The following is a 20,684-nucleotide window of genomic DNA, read 5'->3' as shown; positions in this document are numbered from 1 at the left end:
TTCAAATGTTTTTTTTTTCTTTCATGCGATTGTTTCTAACCGCATTTATAAGATGATTTCTTTGTTGCTTTGTATGTCCCTCCCCCACAGTATACTCCCTGCTTTCACTGTATTCGATGTCGGTATAATTTGTGGAGGGGAAGGGGAAAAACAAGTTGTTTAAATAAGGATACAGGTGGGCCTGTTGCAACAATGAGAAGTACACGTTGTTATGTCGAAAACCAACTTTACAACTTTGGTGGGGGGACGGGGGAGAGTATGGGAAGGGAAAGGAAGGGGAAATAAAGGAGGAGGCTACAATGCTTGATAAGAAATGTACTCATTTTCTTGCCCATGTAATTGTAACCCCTCTGTACAGTATTTTCACAATAAAAAATAAATAAAAATTAAAAAAAGAAAGTTGTGAAACATGTGGGTTGATTACTGTTCCTTGTTCTCCCTAAATCTCAAGTTTTTTTTCTGAATTTCCCTAAGTCTTTAATGGAATTCCTACTTTATATAACCATTTATTTTATTTCTCTTTGACTTGATGGATCATTATTTAAATTAATCTTCTGAATTATCTGTCTAATATTTTGGCCATTTTGGTATTTTTGATTATTCTTATTTATAAACATTGGGATGTCTCATATTGTGTCTAAATACCATATTTTGCTTTATCTATTTACCTGTATTTTTTGGCAACTTACACAAATTACTTGTATTAGCTATTGTGAATATGCTTTAATAAACAGGTGCATGAGTGTCTTTTCAGAGTGCTGATAAATTTCCTTTTGATGTATGCATATGTGGGTAGCAAACTAAATTCCTTTTTAGGTTGTAATTTTCCCCATGCATTTTCCACAATGACTGTTCTAAATTATATTCACACCCAATACTGTGTGAAGAACATTTTTATGCTTATATTTTCTAAATATATTGATTATATTGTCACACATATGTTACTCAGTTGTCAAATATTTATATAAATTCTATTTTTTAATGATGGACTCTATTACATTGTGATCAAGGACAATTTGTGAATCAATTTTGGTTTTTTATTTTTCCCAATATGTTATGAGCTTTATTGAAAAGTCATTCCTTCTGTTGATATGAACAAAAATATTTTCACTGTAATGAAAGGGTGACATTGATCAAGTGCTTTGTAAAAAGGTAACTTGTTTATAAAACAAGTTAAGGGTAATAAAAATATATTACAATATTTTTCTGTTTATGTTGAGTGAAATATGTTGTGGATATTTACTGTTAATTTTTCTAGAATTCAGCTCATTCATTTAACAAAGAAGGATTTAAAATTTAAAAGCAATGTAGTAACACAACCTGAGTAATAGGAGAAATATCTGAAATAAAAATGACACAAAGAAAAATTACACATGACATCACTTAAAACAATAGGACACTACTACACATGTTAGAATAATTAGTATCTGAACATGCTTTACTTGAACTCCTACAGCAATAGGAAATCACATTTATTGCTGATGGAAACAAAAATGGTACAGGCAGGTAAGAACACAAGTCTAGTATTTTCATACAAAATTTGATCTCCTCTTTCCACACAATCTAGAAATTTCACTCATTATTTACATAAATTAATTGTAAATTATGTTGACAAAATTAAGAGCAAACAGATGACATATATTAAGAAAACCTTTATTCTAAAGCCAACCCATGGACTTAATCATGGAGTTTTTGTAAGATTGTGGATAATCACAGTGCAACTTATCTGCTCAGGATTTTACCCAGCAATAAATAAATAAAAATGGTATCTCTATCTAAAAGACATGGGCTGGGAATATGCCTTGGTGGGAGAGTGCTTGCCTAACATGGTTGAAGCCCTGGTTTCAATTCCTAAGCACCACATAAACAGAAAAGGTTGGAAGTGGCACTGTGACTCCAGTTGTAGAGTATTAGGCTTGAGCAAAAAAGCTGAGAGACAATGCCCAGGCTGAGTTCAAGCCCCAGGACTGGCAAAATAAAGAACAAAAAAACAATACTTAATAATGTTGACTGTTCAGAAGCTACCAAACGGTATTGATGTTTATCTCAATGCAAGTAATTTTTCTTCCCAGACTGAAGATAATTTTAGAGAAAACCTGAGCAAAATCTGAACAATTCACTTGTAAAGCACACACTAAAACCTAATCTGTTTCTTGTATCACTAATATCTTGGAATGTGTGGTATATGGCATAATACAAGAGCCAGCTTCACAAAAAGAGCCAGTTTCAGTGCCTCTTGATGCAGGAAAATCTCTTATTTACATCATGATTTTCATTTTTCCCTTGCACATGGTAAAATTATGGTCAACACTAAAATGGCAATTTCCCAAACGAAAGCATTACACAAAGTTTTTTAGCTGCTTTGAAAAGTGTCTGTGTTCCATGTGCATGAAGGTCTTCTCATGGATTGTGTGTGCAAACCAGAGGCATAGGAGCTAGTATTACTTTCATACTATTGTCTTTGTTTAGGGGTAAAGAGAAGGATTATTATACACCCTCAAAAAGGGCATGGATACCTGCATGGTGCACACCAGCATTGCTCTCTCACTACCTTTAGCCATGGGTGTGGAGGTCTTCCCCCATCTTTGAATGTGGTGGTGTGATTTTCAGTGACTTTGGCCAGGCCTTTATTTTAATAACACGTTCTGCCCATTTTTCCCTGCACCTCACATGACAACTTTGATTCAGAACTTTTACATGATCCCGTGAGGCTCTATTTACAAAGTTTCTTGACACACTCTAAGGGCCAAGTCTAACAATGCTGAGTTCATTTATGGAGCTATTTGCTTTGGATGAAATCATAGCCTTGGGAGTGGAGAAGGGACCCATCAAAATGTTTCTCATCTCATGTTTTTGACTGGAGATAGACTCTCAGATGCAGAGCCTCAGGGATGTGAGAACCCAGCATTTGTCTAGGGAAATGGAGCAGTCTATGCGGAAAGAAACAGAGGGACAGAGTGGACATCTCAGGCAATAAAAATCACACTCGTGTATTCACATATTCCTGCTGCATTTAATCATTTGTGGGATACCACAAGCTCCACATTTGTTCACCAGCAGGCCTTACAGACCATTCTATGATGTTTCCTTTGATATTTACATCAGTTGTCCTACAACTTCCTTTTCTTGTCAGTTCCCTCAGTGAAAAGGAATGTTTGGCAAAGAAGAAGTACACCACACATACCAGTGGAGATGTCTTGATTGCTGGGATTTTCCCATTCACCTACACAGAATTAGAACATACCCAAGATAACTATTTTCAGGTGAGGTAAGTGACTTTTGAATTAATTTTTTTCGGTAGGATTTTCAGTCTGAGCAGACCTTTTGTTAATTAATTCTCTCTTTATGTGCTACCTTTTGCTACTATGCACCTTTTCTTTAGAAAGAGCCTTATATTAATGTGTGTATCTCCAATGAGTAATTTTCTATTTTCAAATGGGAGTATGCAAGTCTACTTTCCTCTATTTTAATATTGTTATTGTCAAGATGATGTACAGAGGGGTTTCATTACATAAGAGAGGTAATGAGTACATTTCTTTTTGAACAGTTTTACCATTACTTTCTTTGACTTAACCTTCCTTTCCAGGCTGAAAACTCTTCTCGCTGTAACTGCTCTACATTGTCTGTCATTGTCATTTCAAGAATCAAGCAATGTTATTTGAAAAAGCCATTGGCATGAGTTTTGAACTAACAAGCTACAGGAACATATATTTGCCCATAATTAAGAGGCAGATACTTCCTTAAATTAATTTGATTTGATTTCTAATAGCCATCAGTCAGGATATCAATGCCCATCTGTATCAGAACTAATTCTTAATGGAGAGATGCAGTTACTATTTCAAATACATTCTGGGTCAGAATTTCATGTCAGTGGTACTCCACGTATCAGAGAAAATTCTGTCAACCCAGAAGAAGGGAGGCATTATGGGAGATTTTTCACCCACCCCTTTGATTCTGTTTCCTTTCTACACATGCATTCCCAGTATGTATATATTATCCAGGTGACTTCTACAGCAGAACATTACACTTATAAATATATAAGGAAGAATTTAGGGCTATCAGTCCTAGTAGAATGTAAACTATTATTTGGTACATTGATTGATTGCATCCCTCTCCAAGTGTGGTAAGTCAAATTTGCCTGTGGTATCTGCTCACATGTGGGAACAGAGATGGCCTCTTCTCTGCAGTACAGAATATATGAACTTTTTTCATGTGTTATACTGAAGTCTTTGCTTATTGTTCTTTGGACCAGTGTTGTTTCTGCTGACCCACTTTCCCCATGAAGTAATAGTAAATTTTGCGTGTTTTTTAGGTGTATTTATGTAATGTCATTGATGCCTGTGTTTCCTGATGATGGGTACTTCTTAGCTAATTTCAGATCTGCAATCTCTGTGTGTAGATGGTACCAGAGTCTGGTCTGACACTCAGGCATCCCACAGTAAACATTTTTGTCTGTTAGTTGCTAAAAATGATCACTCACATTTTCTCCAAGAAGGCTTTCCCATAATTATTTCCACCAATGTGATAGTATTAGCAATGAATGAGAAAAATTGTGATAAATCTTTGGCACAACATGGCCCAAAGTAACTTGTATGAAGAGCTCAGGATATGAACCAATGGATGGGAAATTACTGGAATAATATTATGCCTCTAAGATATTGGCTGAAATGATTTAACAGAGTTCATAATCAAACTCCATCCTCTCTTTTAATGTCAGTACAGTATGAAGACTTCAGGATATCAAACATGATCATTTATTAACTTTAATCACAGCAGATGTCATTGAAATGGTCTTGGCATAGACCGACTGACAGATGCAGAACTGACAGTGATCTTTCAGAGGATTCAGGTTAGTTAAGGCAGCATTCTTTGCTTCCACTCATATGTGATAGTAGCCTAGAATATGCTGTATTGTGAGGGCTTAGGAGAGGAAGGTGAACCTGCTGGCATTGACTTTGTGCTGTCTTTTCCAAATTGCTCCATTCAGGGAGAACTTTGGCTCAGAAGTGACTCTGTACAGATCCTAGTTCAGGAAAACCTATTCCTACCTGACACAACACATTCTCTATTACCTGAGATTTTTCTCCTCTTCTCTGATTCCTCCATTACACACACAATAATTGGGTATCATCAAAATGTCTCAGTTCACTAATAAAACCAGCATTTGAAACAAACAACTTCAGACTTGGAAATACGCTAGTGTGCACACTTAGAATATTTCTTTTTCTAGAAAAAAAGCCTTTTTAAACCTTTCTCGTTTTAATGCTCCATTGAGCATGTGAATTCATGGATATCTCAGGCTACAAATGTATGTCAGTGTCCCTATCCTGTGTGCTATTTGTCACTTAAAATAGAACTGCATTTTATGAGAAATTCTTCAATGCCATCTTTTCTAAATGTATATTTGCAGACATTTAAAAAATTTTTATTTTAGCTCTCCTTATGTTTTTGTATATGACTTCCACTTAAAAACTGCTTTTTTAAAGCTCTCTACTCTCTACAATATCTGATATAGAGCTATTGATCTTAATTTTGTTTGTCTCCAGAAATTGTTTGGATTGCATTTTTCCCCCCAAAAAAATATAAAATAGAACCATATATTACCAAATAGATTATATTCTTCACTGTAATTTACAAATTGAATAATTCATTGTTTCTCTGCTACTTATGTAAGTAATCGTCTGATAGATCCAACTTTCAGATAGAAACGGAGGTTAATAGTTCATTTTCTATTATGTCTTTGTTATATATCTACCAATTCTGCTGTCATTTTACCCAATCCAAGTCCTTTTTTTACAATAATTACATTTTCCCTTATCAATGAGAATTGTCATGTTTTCAGAAACTGACAGATAAGTTTGAGATGAACATACAAAACTCTTTTCTAGAAATGTATGTTGATGATGATGATGTTGTTGTCGTTACTATCATTTAGAAAAGTGTTTTATTGTGGGTGTTAATTTAGAGCTTTGCAAATAACACTCCAGAAAAGCTATATCCCTTTCTCCAAATTGTCAGTTCTTGGTATTGTTCTTATGTTATTGAAATCCTAGCCAGGAAGTTATTACCTGTGCCTACTTCTTGAAATATTCTGCTATGTTTTTCTCTACTGTTTTCCAAATAGCTAGTCTCCTCAGAATATCTGTAAACAATTTTTAATAGCTCTTTTATTGGGGATAGAATGAGATGAGACTTGTATGTTTTACACATGGATATGTGTATTTTCAGAGCAACCACATGTTAAAAAAGCCATTATTATTTTCAGCAGTAGACATTGTGTTCAATATTCACAACTACTTGGGATCATTACTGGTCTTTCTATTAGATGTTACTGTTCTTTTTGCCATTAAAATGACAGTTTTTAATTTTAGTATTGTTTTAGATACAATAGTCATGCAATTAATTTCTGTCAAGGCTGGATCTATGCCATACTTCTTAGATTTCAGCCTCTCCAGAAGTTAGGAGAATAAGCCTGAAAAGTTGTACCTGCATCTGTTTGCTCCTAGTCTATATTTAATTTTTTAGTCTATTTTTTACTAGGACTCAGTGAGAAATTTGAAATCTGGTATTGCAGTATGTTCCATTATTTACTGTTTTTTACACCTAGCTTTCGTCATTCAAGGAATTTTTAGCCATATTTTTTTCTATTCCTGTGATGCATGTTCTTGATACTTTGGTATGGACTCCTTAAATGTGGAGATAACCTTTTTTAACACCATTTTTTCCCAGTTCCAGACTATTGTATGGAGAGATATGTTCAAGGACTTCAGTTTTGCTGTTGGTTTTCTATTTAATTAAAAAAATGGTTGTTTTTGATTTCTATGTTTTTAAAAAAAATTAGAAGCTTATTGATTTGGTAAGTTGAAGAAGTTATATTTCTAACCTTCTTGTGTTCATCTATTATAATATTGTCTTTCCTGTATCCTAGTATTGTGATTTTCATCAGTTTAGTAAATCTCTTCTGCAGTAAGATGGAAGGTACATCAATAGCATTTTTGCCTGTTTGTAAGGTCTACTTTTCACCATTAATATTTAATAATAGTGTTTCAGGATAAATTCTTCCTGTTTAGAAAATATCCACCCAAACAAAGAAACATAGCACCCTATGGTACTTTTATGGATTCTGCTTAAGAGATTACCACAAATCAAATGAATTTGCTGCTTTAAGATGCTATAGGAGAAACTTGAAATATTCCTCAAAAGTGTTTTCATTTTTTTAATTTTCCTTGATCTGATTTTAGAAAGGATATACTTTCCAATGCTGAGTTGTTCCTGTTGTGTGTACCACCTTCAGTTTTACTGAATACTTTTTCTCAATTAGGTGGTCCTGTAAAAATTATTATCAGAACAATGCCCAAGTTCCTTTTCACGCCTTCTTTCCCAGGAAATTGATTCCCATTACCTGATGTTATATTTACCATTGCCAAGGGTTTAAGGAGGCACTTTCTAACCAGCATTTTAGAAATTCAGTCTAAGGGTACTTGCCTGACAGAAGAGATGATGGGTCATTTTCCAACGCGGGCATTTCCATGGTACACTTGTATACTGCATTTAGTCTGAATTTAATTCTCTTTCTCTGTCATTTGGGGGTACTTATATTTGGATGTAGAAACCAAGGAAAATTAGTTCCTTTTCTATTTGTCAAGGAATCTAATTTTCCATTTTTGTAGTAAATGAGAATTATATAATGCTGCTTGAACCTTTTTGCTCTTCTTCTGTTGTTGTGTTTTGTCTTTAATTTGCCTTGTCTTAGAAAATCATTCTAATCTGTCAACTTGGTGTGTTTCATTCTATCACAAAGTAAGTCACTCTCTGAGTAAGATTATCCTGCAACAAAACCAAATAAAATCAGCCCTATCCTGATAATGGGATTTACTTTGCTGATTGCAGGGCTTGGAAGAGCAAGATTCAGACATGAAATAGTTTGGTGTTCATTAGAAAATACTTCCTTTTCAAGAACAACCACCTATTGTTTTGTCTGTATTTGACAGAGGGGAAATGCAAGATCTATTTGTACTCTTATAAGACTATGAATCTCATTCATGAGATGCTTTCTGAACTCACTGAATGTGAAGTGTTTACATATTACATATTAATTAGATATTATTAGGGGCATAGTTTCATTGCCTGAATTTTTGTGCTAAACAAACGTTTATTCCCTTAAGTCAATCAATGCACACATTTAAGGATATTTCCTGTATCTTCTATGCAGACAAAACTTCAACCACTACCAGCTTGTTTTAGCCTTGGCTTTTGCTATTGAAGAGATCAACAAAAATCCTCATCTCCTGCCCAACACCACTCTGGGATTTTCTACCTATTCAATTGGACAAAGAGACGTGATGCCTTTTAGGAATCTTATGTTTAGCATCTCTGGGAAGGACTTTATTATTAATTATATCTGCAAGAGAGACAGTCAGACCATAGTAGCACTGACTGGACCAGCAGGCACTGTCTCTTCCCAATGTGCAACATTGTTGGACCTCTACAGATTTCCCCAGGTGAGAACATGAGGGATACTGAGATATGAACTCATAACTATTTCATGCTATTCTCAGGTTTTTGATGAATTTGAAATAAAATTGTATTAGAAAAACTCAACATGAATTACCACAAAGTTGAAAAACTATCTTTGGTAAAATGTCCCTTTGAGGATATTTTAGTATAAAGAAGAAGCGGAGTCCCTAGCAGACCACAGGAGTTCTTGTGTTTGACCTAGTTCATTCATATTCTTCATCAGCCTAAGCAATTGGAAAATGCCATTAAAAGTGGGATAAACAATCTTTTTTCAAATTCTAGATGTTACGTAGTGCAAATAATGACTGAGGATTTTGTTTATGTCAATCTGATTTCTTATTTTCTCATTTTCATTTCCTTCTAGCTTAACTTCGGGCGTTTTGATCCTGTCCTGAGTGACCATCGCCTGTTTCCTTCTATCTATAAGATGGCCCCCAAGGACACATCTCTAGCTTCTGCTATGGTTTCCTTGATGGCTCATTTTGGCTGGAACTGGGTGGGTCTGGTGATCTCAGAAGATGAGACTGGAATGGCAATGCTGTCCCAATTGAGAGAAGAAATGAACAAGCACAGAGTCTGTGCAGCTTTTGAACACATGGTATCAACTGCTTTCTTTAACAATGCAGTAGAAAATTTATCCTCTCATCGGAAAATTGCAAAATGGATGACAAATGTGTTTGTCATTTATGGTGACAATGATTTGTTGCTAATTGTATTAAACGCTGTAGGCAGATATTTAACTGTAGGGAAAGTATGGGTCATAAACTCCCTCAGTACATTAATACTTACGATGAGATCTTATTTGTCAACTGTAATCCATGCACCTCTTATTTTTTCACAACATCATGGAGAGATTTCTGGTTTCAACAATTTTATCAAAACAGCTAACCCATCTAAATATCCAGAAGACTATTACCTTGCTTTGGTGTGGATTCGATCTTTTAATTGCACATTTTCTGAGTCTAGTTGTGTGACTTGGAAGAACTGTCCAGCCAATGCCTCCTTGGAATGGCTGCCTAGGTACCTTTTTGATATGGTCGTGTTGGAAGAGAGTTACAATATATATAATGCTGTGTATGCTGTGGCTCAGGCCCTTCATGAGATGCTTGCTGCTCATGCAGAGACCCAGGCAGTGGGAAATGGGACACATCTTGTGTTTTCCCCTTCACAGGTAAAGCATTTCCACTTGAAAGCAAATACCATGAGCAAACTGACATTGTTAAAAGGATTCATTCAAATCAAACTAGGGAGTGAAGAAAGTTTTATTAAAGACAAAGCATAAATTGTACTTAGTTTAGCTGTCTGTGATGACTTTTGTTTTTGTGTTTTTAGTGCCAGTCCTTGGGCTTGAATTCAGGGCCTGGGCTTTTTTTGCTCAAGCCCAGAAATTTCCCACTTGAACAACAACTCCACTTCTGGATTGTTTGGTAGGTAACTGGAGAAAAATGTCTCATGGATTTTCTTGCATGGGCTGGCTTCAAACTGTGATCTTTAGATCTCTGACTCCTAAGTAGTTTGGATTACAGTCAAGAGCCACCATTACCCAGCTTGTTTGTGATATATTTTTTAATACCTTGTAGAATTTTACTTGCAAATATCCAGTGGTAAGAACGTATTTTTTATTACTTCTCTACTAATTCTTTTTATGACAGATGTCTGCAACATCCTCAGTGCTTAAGCTTTCAATTTTGTCCTGCTTCTATTTGAATAAGTAATAAGAAGGTATAACTAATTTTTTTTACCTACATGTTTTGTTCTCAATAATTCATAATTTATGTAAGTGAAATAATTGAATTCCAATTCAGTTAGTTCTTAATAACAATTTCCCTGAATTCCACTTTGGAGATACTCATAAAGAAATCTCTGGGGCTGGGAAGGTGGCTCAGTGGTAGAATGCTTGCCTTGCATGCTCGAGGCCCTGGGTTCGATTCCTCAGCACCACATAAGCAAAAAGAAAAAAGCCGGAAGTGGCGCTGTGGCTCAAGTGGCGCTGAGGGACAGCGCCCAGGCCCAGACTTCAGGCTCCACGACCGGACCCCCCCCCACAAAAAAAGAAATCTCTCTCTGCCTGTTTAGCCAGGCAGTGTAGTCTGTAAAATCTGTGATTATTTGGGTGATTATCCTAGATTTTTTTATCTTGAAACATTACCTTAGATAGTGAGTTGAGTTTTAGGAATCATAGCATTATTTTATATTAGATCTCCAAAAATATTCAGTTGTACTGCTGCATTACTTTGTTAAAGATGAATACTCAAGCAGAAATGAAAGTCAATGAGATATGTAGTTATTCTATAAATTTTCTGGGTGAACTGTCCACTAAGTTCACCATGAGCTGATTCATCTCTTTTAGCTCCACCCCTTTCTGAAGAACATCCATTTCAACAATCCTGCTGGAGACCAAGTGATTTTGGATGAGCCCAAGAAATTGGAGGCAGAGTATGACATTGTGAACCTTTGGAATTTTCCAGAAGGTCTTAGGCAAGCAGTGAAAGTGGGAAAGTTTTCAGCATATGAACCACCTGGTCATCAATTATCACTATCTGAAGATATGATAGAATGGCCCGAACCATTTACAGAGGTTGGTTGAGTCAAACAACAATGATCTGAAGTATGAATAAATGAATTAAATGTATTGATAGTTTATTCCTCTGGTCTTCATTGATAGGCTAGTAATGTGTGTTACTGACTTCCAATTTAGAATATTTTTATTAAGTTATTGTTTAATGGATGAAAAAGGAACATTTTTATCTGCCAAGTTGTTTTGAAATGTTAAGTATTATTTTATTCATTTAAATTTTATTTATTTATTATTAAGGATTCCAGATATCATCTATGTTACACAGTTCTGTATCACTGTAACACAATACCTCTGAAAGTCAACTTATAAGTTGTTTAATTTTATATGCAGTTTTATTTTTCACTGTGTTCCATTGTACACTTGCTTTTGTGTCTATCCTGTTAGCTAATTTCCTATATTAAAAAGAATGATTCCTATGTTCCCCCTTAAGTGAGGATGAAGAATTTAAAGCACTTTCCTTTAAGTATCATGTAATACTGAAATAATATCATCCAATTATATATACAGACACAAGTATAGACTTCTGCCATTAAGACATAAAGTGAGGAGGAAGGATTTAAATAACTTTCTTATGAGTATAATTTAATATTTGAAATAATATACAATATGCACATATGTATATATGCATATATATGTAAAGTTTGATTCTGAAAGATCAAAATCAGTCAATAATAATAACAAATGATTAAAATATCAGAAAGTCTGCAATACTGGAAGTTGATTATAATCTGTTTATCACCAACACTAATCTGCTAAGACTCCTACCTCTGGCTGCGGTTGGCATTGTCGTCCTGGATTCAGAAAAGCCCTTCGTGAGGGACAGGCTCCCTGTTGCTTTCATTGTCTCACTTGCCCTCAGAATGAGATTTCTAACAGGACAGGTAAGTATGTAAGTCTTGGAGACATTCTGTACATCACCTTAGAGTTTCTCAATCCATGCTAGACAATAGGAACCCAAAATAATATGCAGAGACAAAAGCCTTCCTTTTATTAAGAAGGAGTTTAGATGAGATAAAAGACAAAAATCCTGCCAGAAAAGGCACAGCACATGAAGGTGGCTAACAGATTTGGCTAAGTTTTGTGGTTCATTTTCTAGTACATGGTATCCATTCTACCAAGTAACATATTAAAACTTTATCTGTAATATGTCACAATACACTGTGCATTATAATATTCTGCCATATCAACTGCTTTAGTCTACTTTGACAAGTGCATCTTCCACAATTTTCAGTTCCTACAAGCCAGCATTGCTGATGACTAGACCTAGTATACAAATATCTGTGTTTGATAGGAAATAGGATTATTTGTATGGTATAATATGATTTTAAACTTCTAATCATTAGTTCTATTCTTAGCTTTTTATTATTCTCAGGGGTTTAAGAAAGAAAACATAGAATGAGAGAAAACTGAGACTTTTATTTAGACTTTAATGAATAAATGCATAGAGGAATATGTGGAATGTAAGCTGAATTATTCACAAACTTGTGTGGATGCCAAAGAGTTGTATGTAAAAGCTTGAGTGTTGAATGGAATCCGTTCAGATTGAAAATTTACTAAAATGGCAAAGTTGCCCTAAGGCAATACATAGGTTCTACATTTAAAGTATAAATATTTCACACCATCAGAGAATATATGTGTGGATAGGATGAAGAGGAAGGCACAAAATAAGCTTTCAACAATTCTGTAGTGCATATTTTTCAGTTGGATACCACCAGTTCATTTTTTAGTAATAACTATTGAACTACAATCATCACTAAATGGGGGGATATTCCATTTTCCTTTATCACTTATCAATATTTTACTTACTCCTTTACTTTGAACATAACATAGAATGCAGCTAATATGAACCTGAATATTTTATGCACAAATAGCTTGTGTCAAATATATTTCCAGGTTCTTTGAACCTGCTGTTTGAACAAACATGCTGTTTGCCATTGTCATTACCTTACGCATTATAAGTGAAGAAACATGACTTTCCACAATCTGTATGTTAAAGAAGAGATTAAACAAATATTGCCACCATTCTAATTATGAGTATTTTAATTGAAGATTTTTAATTTGAATTTCTATTTGAATAATTTTTTCAATAGATTTAACTTTCTCCTTAGGGAGTAATGTAAAATTTTGTTTTATATGTCTTCATGTTATTTACTGTGCATCATTTGGTAAAGCCTGTGTGAAATTTTACATATGCACTCTTAGCCACTAATTATAAATAGAAAGATCACTAAACACAAGAACTAAAAGAAATTAATTCTGGAATTATATTGGCTAAAAGTAAGCAACACATGTGTGTATTTGCATTGAAGCATGAATGAGAAAAATAATATTCAAGAGAACCCCTTTAACGCAACTTTATGCTAGAATTCTGGACAATGCAGTGTGGTGGACAAAGAAAATTAAAAGGCACATTAATTAGTAGAGAATGTACATGCAAATATTTTCTCAGATAATATTTGTAGTTATTAGAACATTCTAGAAATATTTTGATGTATATTTCAATTTCTAGAGACTGAAGAGTACAGTGTTCAGAAATGCTTTATCTCTACCTCCAAATCATAAGCTATTACCTGTTTTTTAAAATGTCATTTGGTACAGTTTAAAATATGAAATATTAAGAGAAAAAATTACTATTGCGATAGTCTTTATTTAGGTATTTTGAGAAATGATATAAAAATTCAAAGAGGATAGAAATAAGTACAGATATAGAGGCTCTTTTTTTTTGCCAGTCGTGGGACCTGAACTCTGGGCCTGGGCATTGTTTCTCAGCTCTTCAGCTCAAGGCTAGTGCCCTACCACTTGAGCCACAGCACCACTTCTGGCTTTTTCTGCTAATGTGGTGCTGAGGAATTGAACCCAGGACCTCATGCATGTAAGGTAAGCACTCTGCCACGGAGCTACCTTCCCAGCCCCAGAGGCTCATATTTTAAAATGTCACTATATCCAAAATGAGGGTATTGCGTCAATGTACTATCCACCAAACATCCTAATGTTCGGTGAGAAAAGTTCAATGTGTGATTGACGTGGGGAAATCCAGAGGGCATGTCAAGAATTATTGTTTCTGTTTCTTTGGCATTTACATATTTATCTCCAAAATACAATGTGTACATTGCTCATGAAGTATGTGGTTTCAAGGAATTGCACAGACTATTACCTGGGGAGTGTTAATTAGGTGATTAGGATTTATCTTTGCACATTTTGATAATGAGAAATGCTTTCATGGAAACACTGAAAGACAATAAAAGTGAGGGAGGAAACGTAAGCGGGACTCCCTTTGAATTGTATGTCGCATAGAAATTGTACCTTTAGTTGAAAAAGCAACAAGAGGAACAATTTGGTTAAACTAGACAGATTAATCTGTTCAGGGGAAGGGCTGAGATACAAGGAAACAATGGCTTCACTGATGGTAACTCCCACCCCTTGCCAGATATGGAGCAGTGTGTGAGGTGCCCCGATCACCAGTATGCCAACGAACAGAGAAGTATCTGCCTGCCCAAATCTGAGAGCTTTCTGGATTATAAAGACCCTTTGGGGATGGCTCTGGTCTGCTTAGCTCTCTTCCTCTCTGCAATTACAATGGCCATTATTGGTATTTTTGTGAAGCACAATAATACTCCCATTGTCAAGGCCAACAACCGAGCTGTCAGCTACATCTTGCTCATCTCTCTTAACTATTGTTTCCTTTGCTCCTTGCTCTTCATTGGACATCCCAACACAGCCACTTGTATCCTCCAGCAGACCACATTTGGAGTGGTGTTCACGGTGGCTGTTTCCAGTGTTTTGGCCAAAACTATTACTGTGGTTCTGGCCTTCTCTGTCACTTCTTCAGGACATAGGATGCGGCAGTGGCTGGTGTCTGGAATGCCCAACTTCCTCATTCCCATCTGTACCCTGATCCAACTCGTTCTCTGTGGAATCTGGTTGGGGACTTCTCCTCCCTTCATTGACACAGACGCACTCTCTGAACATGGCCACATCATCATCCTGTGCAACAAAGGCTCAGCCACTGCTTTCTACTGTGTCTTGGGATACTTGGGCTCCCTGGCCCTGGCAAGCTTCACTGTGGCTTTCTTGGCCAGGAACCTGCCTGACACCTTCAATGAGGCCAAGTTTCTGACCTTCAGTATGTTGGTGTTCTGTAGTGTCTGGGTCACCTTCCTGCCTGTCTACCACAGCACCCAGGGGAAGACCATGATGATTCTTGAAGTCTTCTCCATCTTGGCCTCCAGTGCTGGGCTGCTAGGCTGCATCTTTGTCCCTAAGTGCTACATCATCTTGTTAAGGCCAGATAGAAACTCCCTGCATGGTATCAGGGGCGAAACACATTCTGGGAGAAAGAAGCCATCTTAATATTAAATGTAAGTCTTTCTAAAATCATGTAGCCTCTGATGCACATCTGCTACTTTTCTCATCAGAAACGAGTTCATCTTTGGGGAAATATTTCAAAGAAAAATAAATTTTTCCTCACTTGCCAGATTTACAAAGTTTTTTGCAAGTTGATTTTATGGTGGTCAAAATTAAATGTTATTCCCATTTGCTCTGTACTTATTTCAATTGACTTTGTGCTTAAGTTTTTTCCTATGCCTTTTGTTAAACTGCTTTATTATCTTTAAGTAATTGTTCAAAGGAGTTGCCATTTGCAAAACAGTTCATGCATACAATGAATTTTGAGCAATGCAGGCCTTTTAAACATTTCTTGTCTACTTTTGAGTGTATCACTCCATCTTCTTTTATTTTTCCTTCACTTTCTCAATTCATTACTAAGAATTTCATAGCACATATTCTTAATGGTGTAATCATTATGTATTTGTTACTTCTATGATAGATGTATGTTTCTCTTTCTAAAAAACTTGTTGTCTTTTACTTTTTAATCATAATTTCTATATTTCTTATCTACATGTGTTTTTCTAGTTCCACATTAGCTTTTACAAACTTTCCTGAATCTATTTTTGCACCCTTTCTCTCCCATACATCATTTTAACTTAGATGTATGTATGCTATGGGCACACTCCTCAACATTATGTCGAAAGTTTTTGAAAGCATGAAATAACATTTTTAGGAATTGGCAGTTGGACAAAAGGTTTGATATCCATCATCAATTATATCTTTCCTTTTGCAATTGTTTAAGAACCACTTATTAAATTGAGTAGGGAGAAGGGATTCTTTTACCCTATGGATGGGAATGTAAATTGGTGTAACCACTATATTTAGCAATACAACTTTTGGGCACTGTTTCAAAAGTTTACAAGTCAGGATACAGCAAGGCACAATCAAATTCATTGCTGCACTATTCTCTCTAGCCAATTATGAAAACAGACTAGAAGCACATACTGAAGTTTGTTTGTTTGTTTTGGTTTTTGTTGTTGTTGTTATTTTAACTATTTTTTATTGTGAAAATACCGGACAGAGGGCTTACAATTACATGGGAAAGGTAATGAGTACATTTCTTAGGAAGCATTGTTGCCTCCTCCTTTGTTTCCCCTTCCCATCTACTCCCCCGAGGTCCCCCCTTTCCGCCAAAGTTGTAAAGTTTGTTTTTCAACATAACATCTTGTACATCTCATTGTTGCAATGGGTCCACCTGTATCCCTATTTAAACTATTTGTTTTTTCCCTTCCCCTCCACAAATTATACCAACATCAAATACAGTGAAAACAGGGATTATATACCGTGGGGGAGAGACATACAAAGCAACAAAAAAATCTTCTTAAAAATATGTTAGACATACTGAAGTTTTATTCATCCATACAAAAAGAGTTATAAGGTAATTTGTAGAGACATGAATGGCCTTTTGAAAATTATGTTAAGTGAAATATGGTATGATCAGATGTTACAAAGATCATGTTTTCTCTGATATGTGGAAGTTAGATCCTAATTATAAATACATATGTAAATCTATACAGGTTAATTTTCATATATACACAAACAAGTTAACTAAAGCATGATATATGCATTAGAGGATTTTAATGCTGCAATTCTTAAAAGTATCTTAAAGTGAACAAAATTAATTCCAAAGAGTGGAATTTGGGGTTTCAGTTCTCAACCTATTGAGTAGCTAAGATTAGAGAAGCCAGCCACTGGCTCCCTGAGATTTATGAACTTTAGACAGAATTATATTATATATTTTTGTTTTATGCTTTGGGCTGCTTTTGTTCAGAAAATATACAAATTTAACTATTGAGAATATGTTCTAATAAACATGATTGCATTGTCTTTTCAGTGTGCTGATTTTATTTACTTTGGTTATATGCTAATGTAAAAAGGACAATTTTCTTTGGTGTTTTAGCATTCCGTGCTGTTATCTACAGGGGGACTCTAATATGCGTTTACACCAATGATATTTACATCAACCCAAAGTTTATGTGTTCTCAAAAAATTTTTGTGAGAATCCCTTTTCATGTATTCAATTCTATTATGGTAAAACATGTTTCACAATTTCTGTTTTATAAAATCTTCAAATTATTTCATTGTTTGCCTTTCAGTCTTTCCTTCTGTCCATCCATAATCAGGGAGAGTTGTCCATTTTCTGATGTTTTCTGTATCTTTATTCAAGGCTCTATAGTTTTCTTTTTACAGGGCTTTTAGCTCTCAGTTCACTTTATCCCACAGTGAACTACACAATTTATATAATAGTGATAAACCAGTTGTAACAGTTCTATCACCAATATGTGCATAGTAAGAAAACTGTCAGGCAATTAATGCTTAGTATATTCTTTAGAGACTGATGTTTATATTTAGAAAAATAACTTGGGAACAAGTTATGAAACAAAGCCTCAGTCATTACCTCCCATGCTTTCTTGGATTATTGGCTCCCTGGTCCTAGAAAGTTTCACTGTGACTTTCCTGGCCTGGAAACTGCCTGACACATTCAGTCAGGGCCAAATTTGTGAATTTCAGCATGTTGATATTCTGCAGTGTCTGTCTTTCATGGCACTAATGTGAAGTTAATGGAAGCCATGGAAGTCTTCTCCATTTTGTCCCCCAGTGAAGGGCTGCTAGGTTGTATCTTTGTGCCTGAGTTTTACATCATGGTACTAAGACCAGTTTCTTGAAGCTTTCAAAGTCTAAAACTTTCAGAGTCTAAAAGTCTATTCCAGTGGTCAAGAATATATATATATATATATATATATATATATATATATATATATATAACAAGACCACAGTTTAATCCACAGCATCACAACTTAAATGTCTTGTATTTTCCAATATAGTAATAAAGTAGACACATCATTGAATAATTTCTTAAATGTTTTTGGCATGTATTCATTAAGAAATCTATTATTATTTCAAGAATATATTCAGTATTCATGTTTACCAACTCCTTCAAAGAACACAATAATATGACAATCTAATTTATTTCATAAGAATAGATAAACTTGGTTATGTAAATAAGAATGACATAAAAGATCTTTTCTTCTTAAACTAAATTTTCATTTTGTTCTCTAAATTTAGATATTTTAAGGAGACTAAAACATCCTGGGGTGTTCAGTGCCATTCAACACAATAGCTTCTGCTAAGGAAGAGAGGTTATTACCTAGTTATACTAAAATAGACAAAGAATTAAATATTACTAATAGCTTACAAATACTAAAACAGAACTTTGTAAATTGTTAACCAGTGTAATTTGGCTTATTCCATACATTGTACTTGATTGATTTGCTAAAGCAAGTATCACATGCTGTAAGTCAATGTTAAAGTTAGAGGGAGACAAAAATATTCATTAGGCCCATTACTGCTGCACATTAAAGGAGATTATGAACAGTACAATATTGTCAGAAAAGAAAAATTTTGAAAATTCCCATCCGTGGTCAAACATTTTTCCTCATTTAATCATTTAATCATCCTTTATTAGTCTTTTTTTTTTAAATCTTTATTATTATTATTGTGAAAATACTGCACAGAGGGGTTACAATTACATGGGCAAGATAATGAGTACATTTCTTATCAAGCATTGTAGCCTCCTCCTTTGTTTCCCCTTCCCATCCCATCCTCCCCCGTCACCCCCAACTCCCCCCACAACCCTCCTTACTCCCCAACCCCTGCCACCAAAGTTGTAAAGTTCATTTTGGACATAATGACTTGTATGTCTCATTGTTGCAATGGGTCCACCTGTATCCCTATTTAAACGATTTGTTTTTTTCCCTTCCCCTCCACAAATTATAACATCAAATACAGTGAAAGCAGGCGTTATACCGTGGGGGAGGGACATACAAAGATTATTTCTTTGTTGCTTTGTATGTCCCTTTATTAGTCTTTAATAAACTATGTACATTCATTTGCAGTCCAGTTTTATCTCTGAATTTTTGTTACAATTCATAATTTGAAAATTTCATTTCTATTATGCTCAATTTATTTATAATTCATTAGAAAATATAACTTTGTTTATCAAACATTTTTGTTTATCTTAGAGATTGCTAATAGAGATTCCCTTTCATTTTTGAGGCATATGGTCTCATAATGGCACCTTTCTTCTCTGTGGGAGTGTTTATTAATTTTTTAATGGAAAGTTGTGAAACATGTTGGTAAATTTTAATCTACCTTGTTCTCCCTTTATCTCAAGTATTTTTCTGAATTTTTCAAGCATAACACTAACGTTTTTCACTCAGCTCTTTAATGGAATTCCCAGCTTAACTAACTCTTAATTTTATTTATCTTTGACTTGATGGATCATTATTTAATCTTCTGTATTATGTGTCAAATATTTTAATAATTTCAATAGTTTTGGTTATTGACATTTAAGAACATTGGGATCACACATATCTACATATCTTGTTGTGCTTTATCCATTTACTTGTGTTTATATAGCAGCTTGGAGGAATTGCAGGTATTAGCTCTTGTGATGTGCTCTAATAAACAGGTGAGTGGGTGTCTTTTCAGTGTGCTGATTGAGTTTCCTTTTTATATATGCAAATGTGGATAAGATGCTAAATTTTTTTTTAGGTTTCCATTTTCCCCATATATTTTCCACATGCTTCAAAAAGTACTCATCCTAACCATGTATAAAAAATATTTTACTAGCCAGCGCTGGTGGCTCATGCCTAGCTACTCAGGAGGCTGAGATCTGAGGATCGTGGTTTAAAGCCAGACCAAGCAGAAAAGTCTGTGAGACTTATCTCCAATAAACCGTCAGAAAACTAGAAGTGGCATTGTGTCTCAAGTGGTAGAGTTCTCACCTTGAGCTGAAGAGCTGAGGTACAGTGCTCAGGCCCAGAGTTCAAGTCCCATCACTGACAAAAAAAATTACTTTCTAACTATATTGATTATACTATCATACACATGTTTCTTTATAACCAAATGTTCATTCGAATTCTGTTTTGTAAAGATGGCCTCTATCACAAAGACAACTTGTGAATCAATTTTTATTATTTCCCCAATGTGTCCTGTGATTCCTTGATAAGTCATCCCTTCTGCTGATATGAGCAAAAATATTTACTCTGTGATGAAGGAGTGATATTAATCAAGTTGCACTATATTCATAAAGTGCTTTGCTAAATTGCAAGTCCTTTGTACAATGAATCAAGGATAATAAAATATATTATCATATTTTTCTGCTGATGTTAAGTGCATTACTTTGTGGATATTTGCTACA

General features: G+C 34.9%; 1 protein-coding gene across 1 annotated transcript; it reads left to right on the top strand.

Moving 5' to 3' along the window:
* The first annotated feature begins 2,920 nt into the window (after positions 1–2,920).
* Positions 2,921–15,445, top strand: LOC122114849 (vomeronasal type-2 receptor 116-like). The gene is made up of 8 exons (XM_042688111.1): positions 2,921–2,970; positions 3,134–3,268; positions 3,770–3,866; positions 8,235–8,501; positions 8,882–9,688; positions 10,868–11,095; positions 11,853–11,976; positions 14,523–15,445. The coding sequence occupies exons 1-8, from the start codon at positions 2,921–2,923 to the stop codon at positions 15,443–15,445; spliced, it is 2,631 nt and encodes an 876-aa protein (XP_042544045.1).
* Positions 15,446–20,684: the final 5,239 nt, after the last annotated feature.

Source organism: Dipodomys spectabilis, unplaced genomic scaffold (assembly GCF_019054845.1).
Source record: "Dipodomys spectabilis isolate Male_0828 unplaced genomic scaffold, ASM1905484v1 ptg000112l, whole genome shotgun sequence".
NCBI classification, from domain to species: Eukaryota; Metazoa; Chordata; class Mammalia; order Rodentia; family Heteromyidae; genus Dipodomys; species Dipodomys spectabilis.
The sequence above is the reverse complement of the archived record's forward strand: the minus strand, read 5'-3'. Positions and strand labels throughout refer to the sequence as shown.

Coding starts and splice junctions, on each gene's coding strand:
- LOC122114849 (XM_042688111.1), top strand. CDS start 2,921: ATGGAGCAGTCTATGCGGAAAGAAACAGAGGGACAGAGTGGACATCTC. Junction 3,867..8,234: donor ATTCTGGGTCAGAATTTCAT/GTCAGTGGTACT, acceptor AACCACTACCAG/CTTGTTTTAGCCTTGGCTTT. Junction 9,689..10,867: donor TTGTGTTTTCCCCTTCACAG/GTAAAGCATTTC, acceptor CATCTCTTTTAG/CTCCACCCCTTTCTGAAGAA.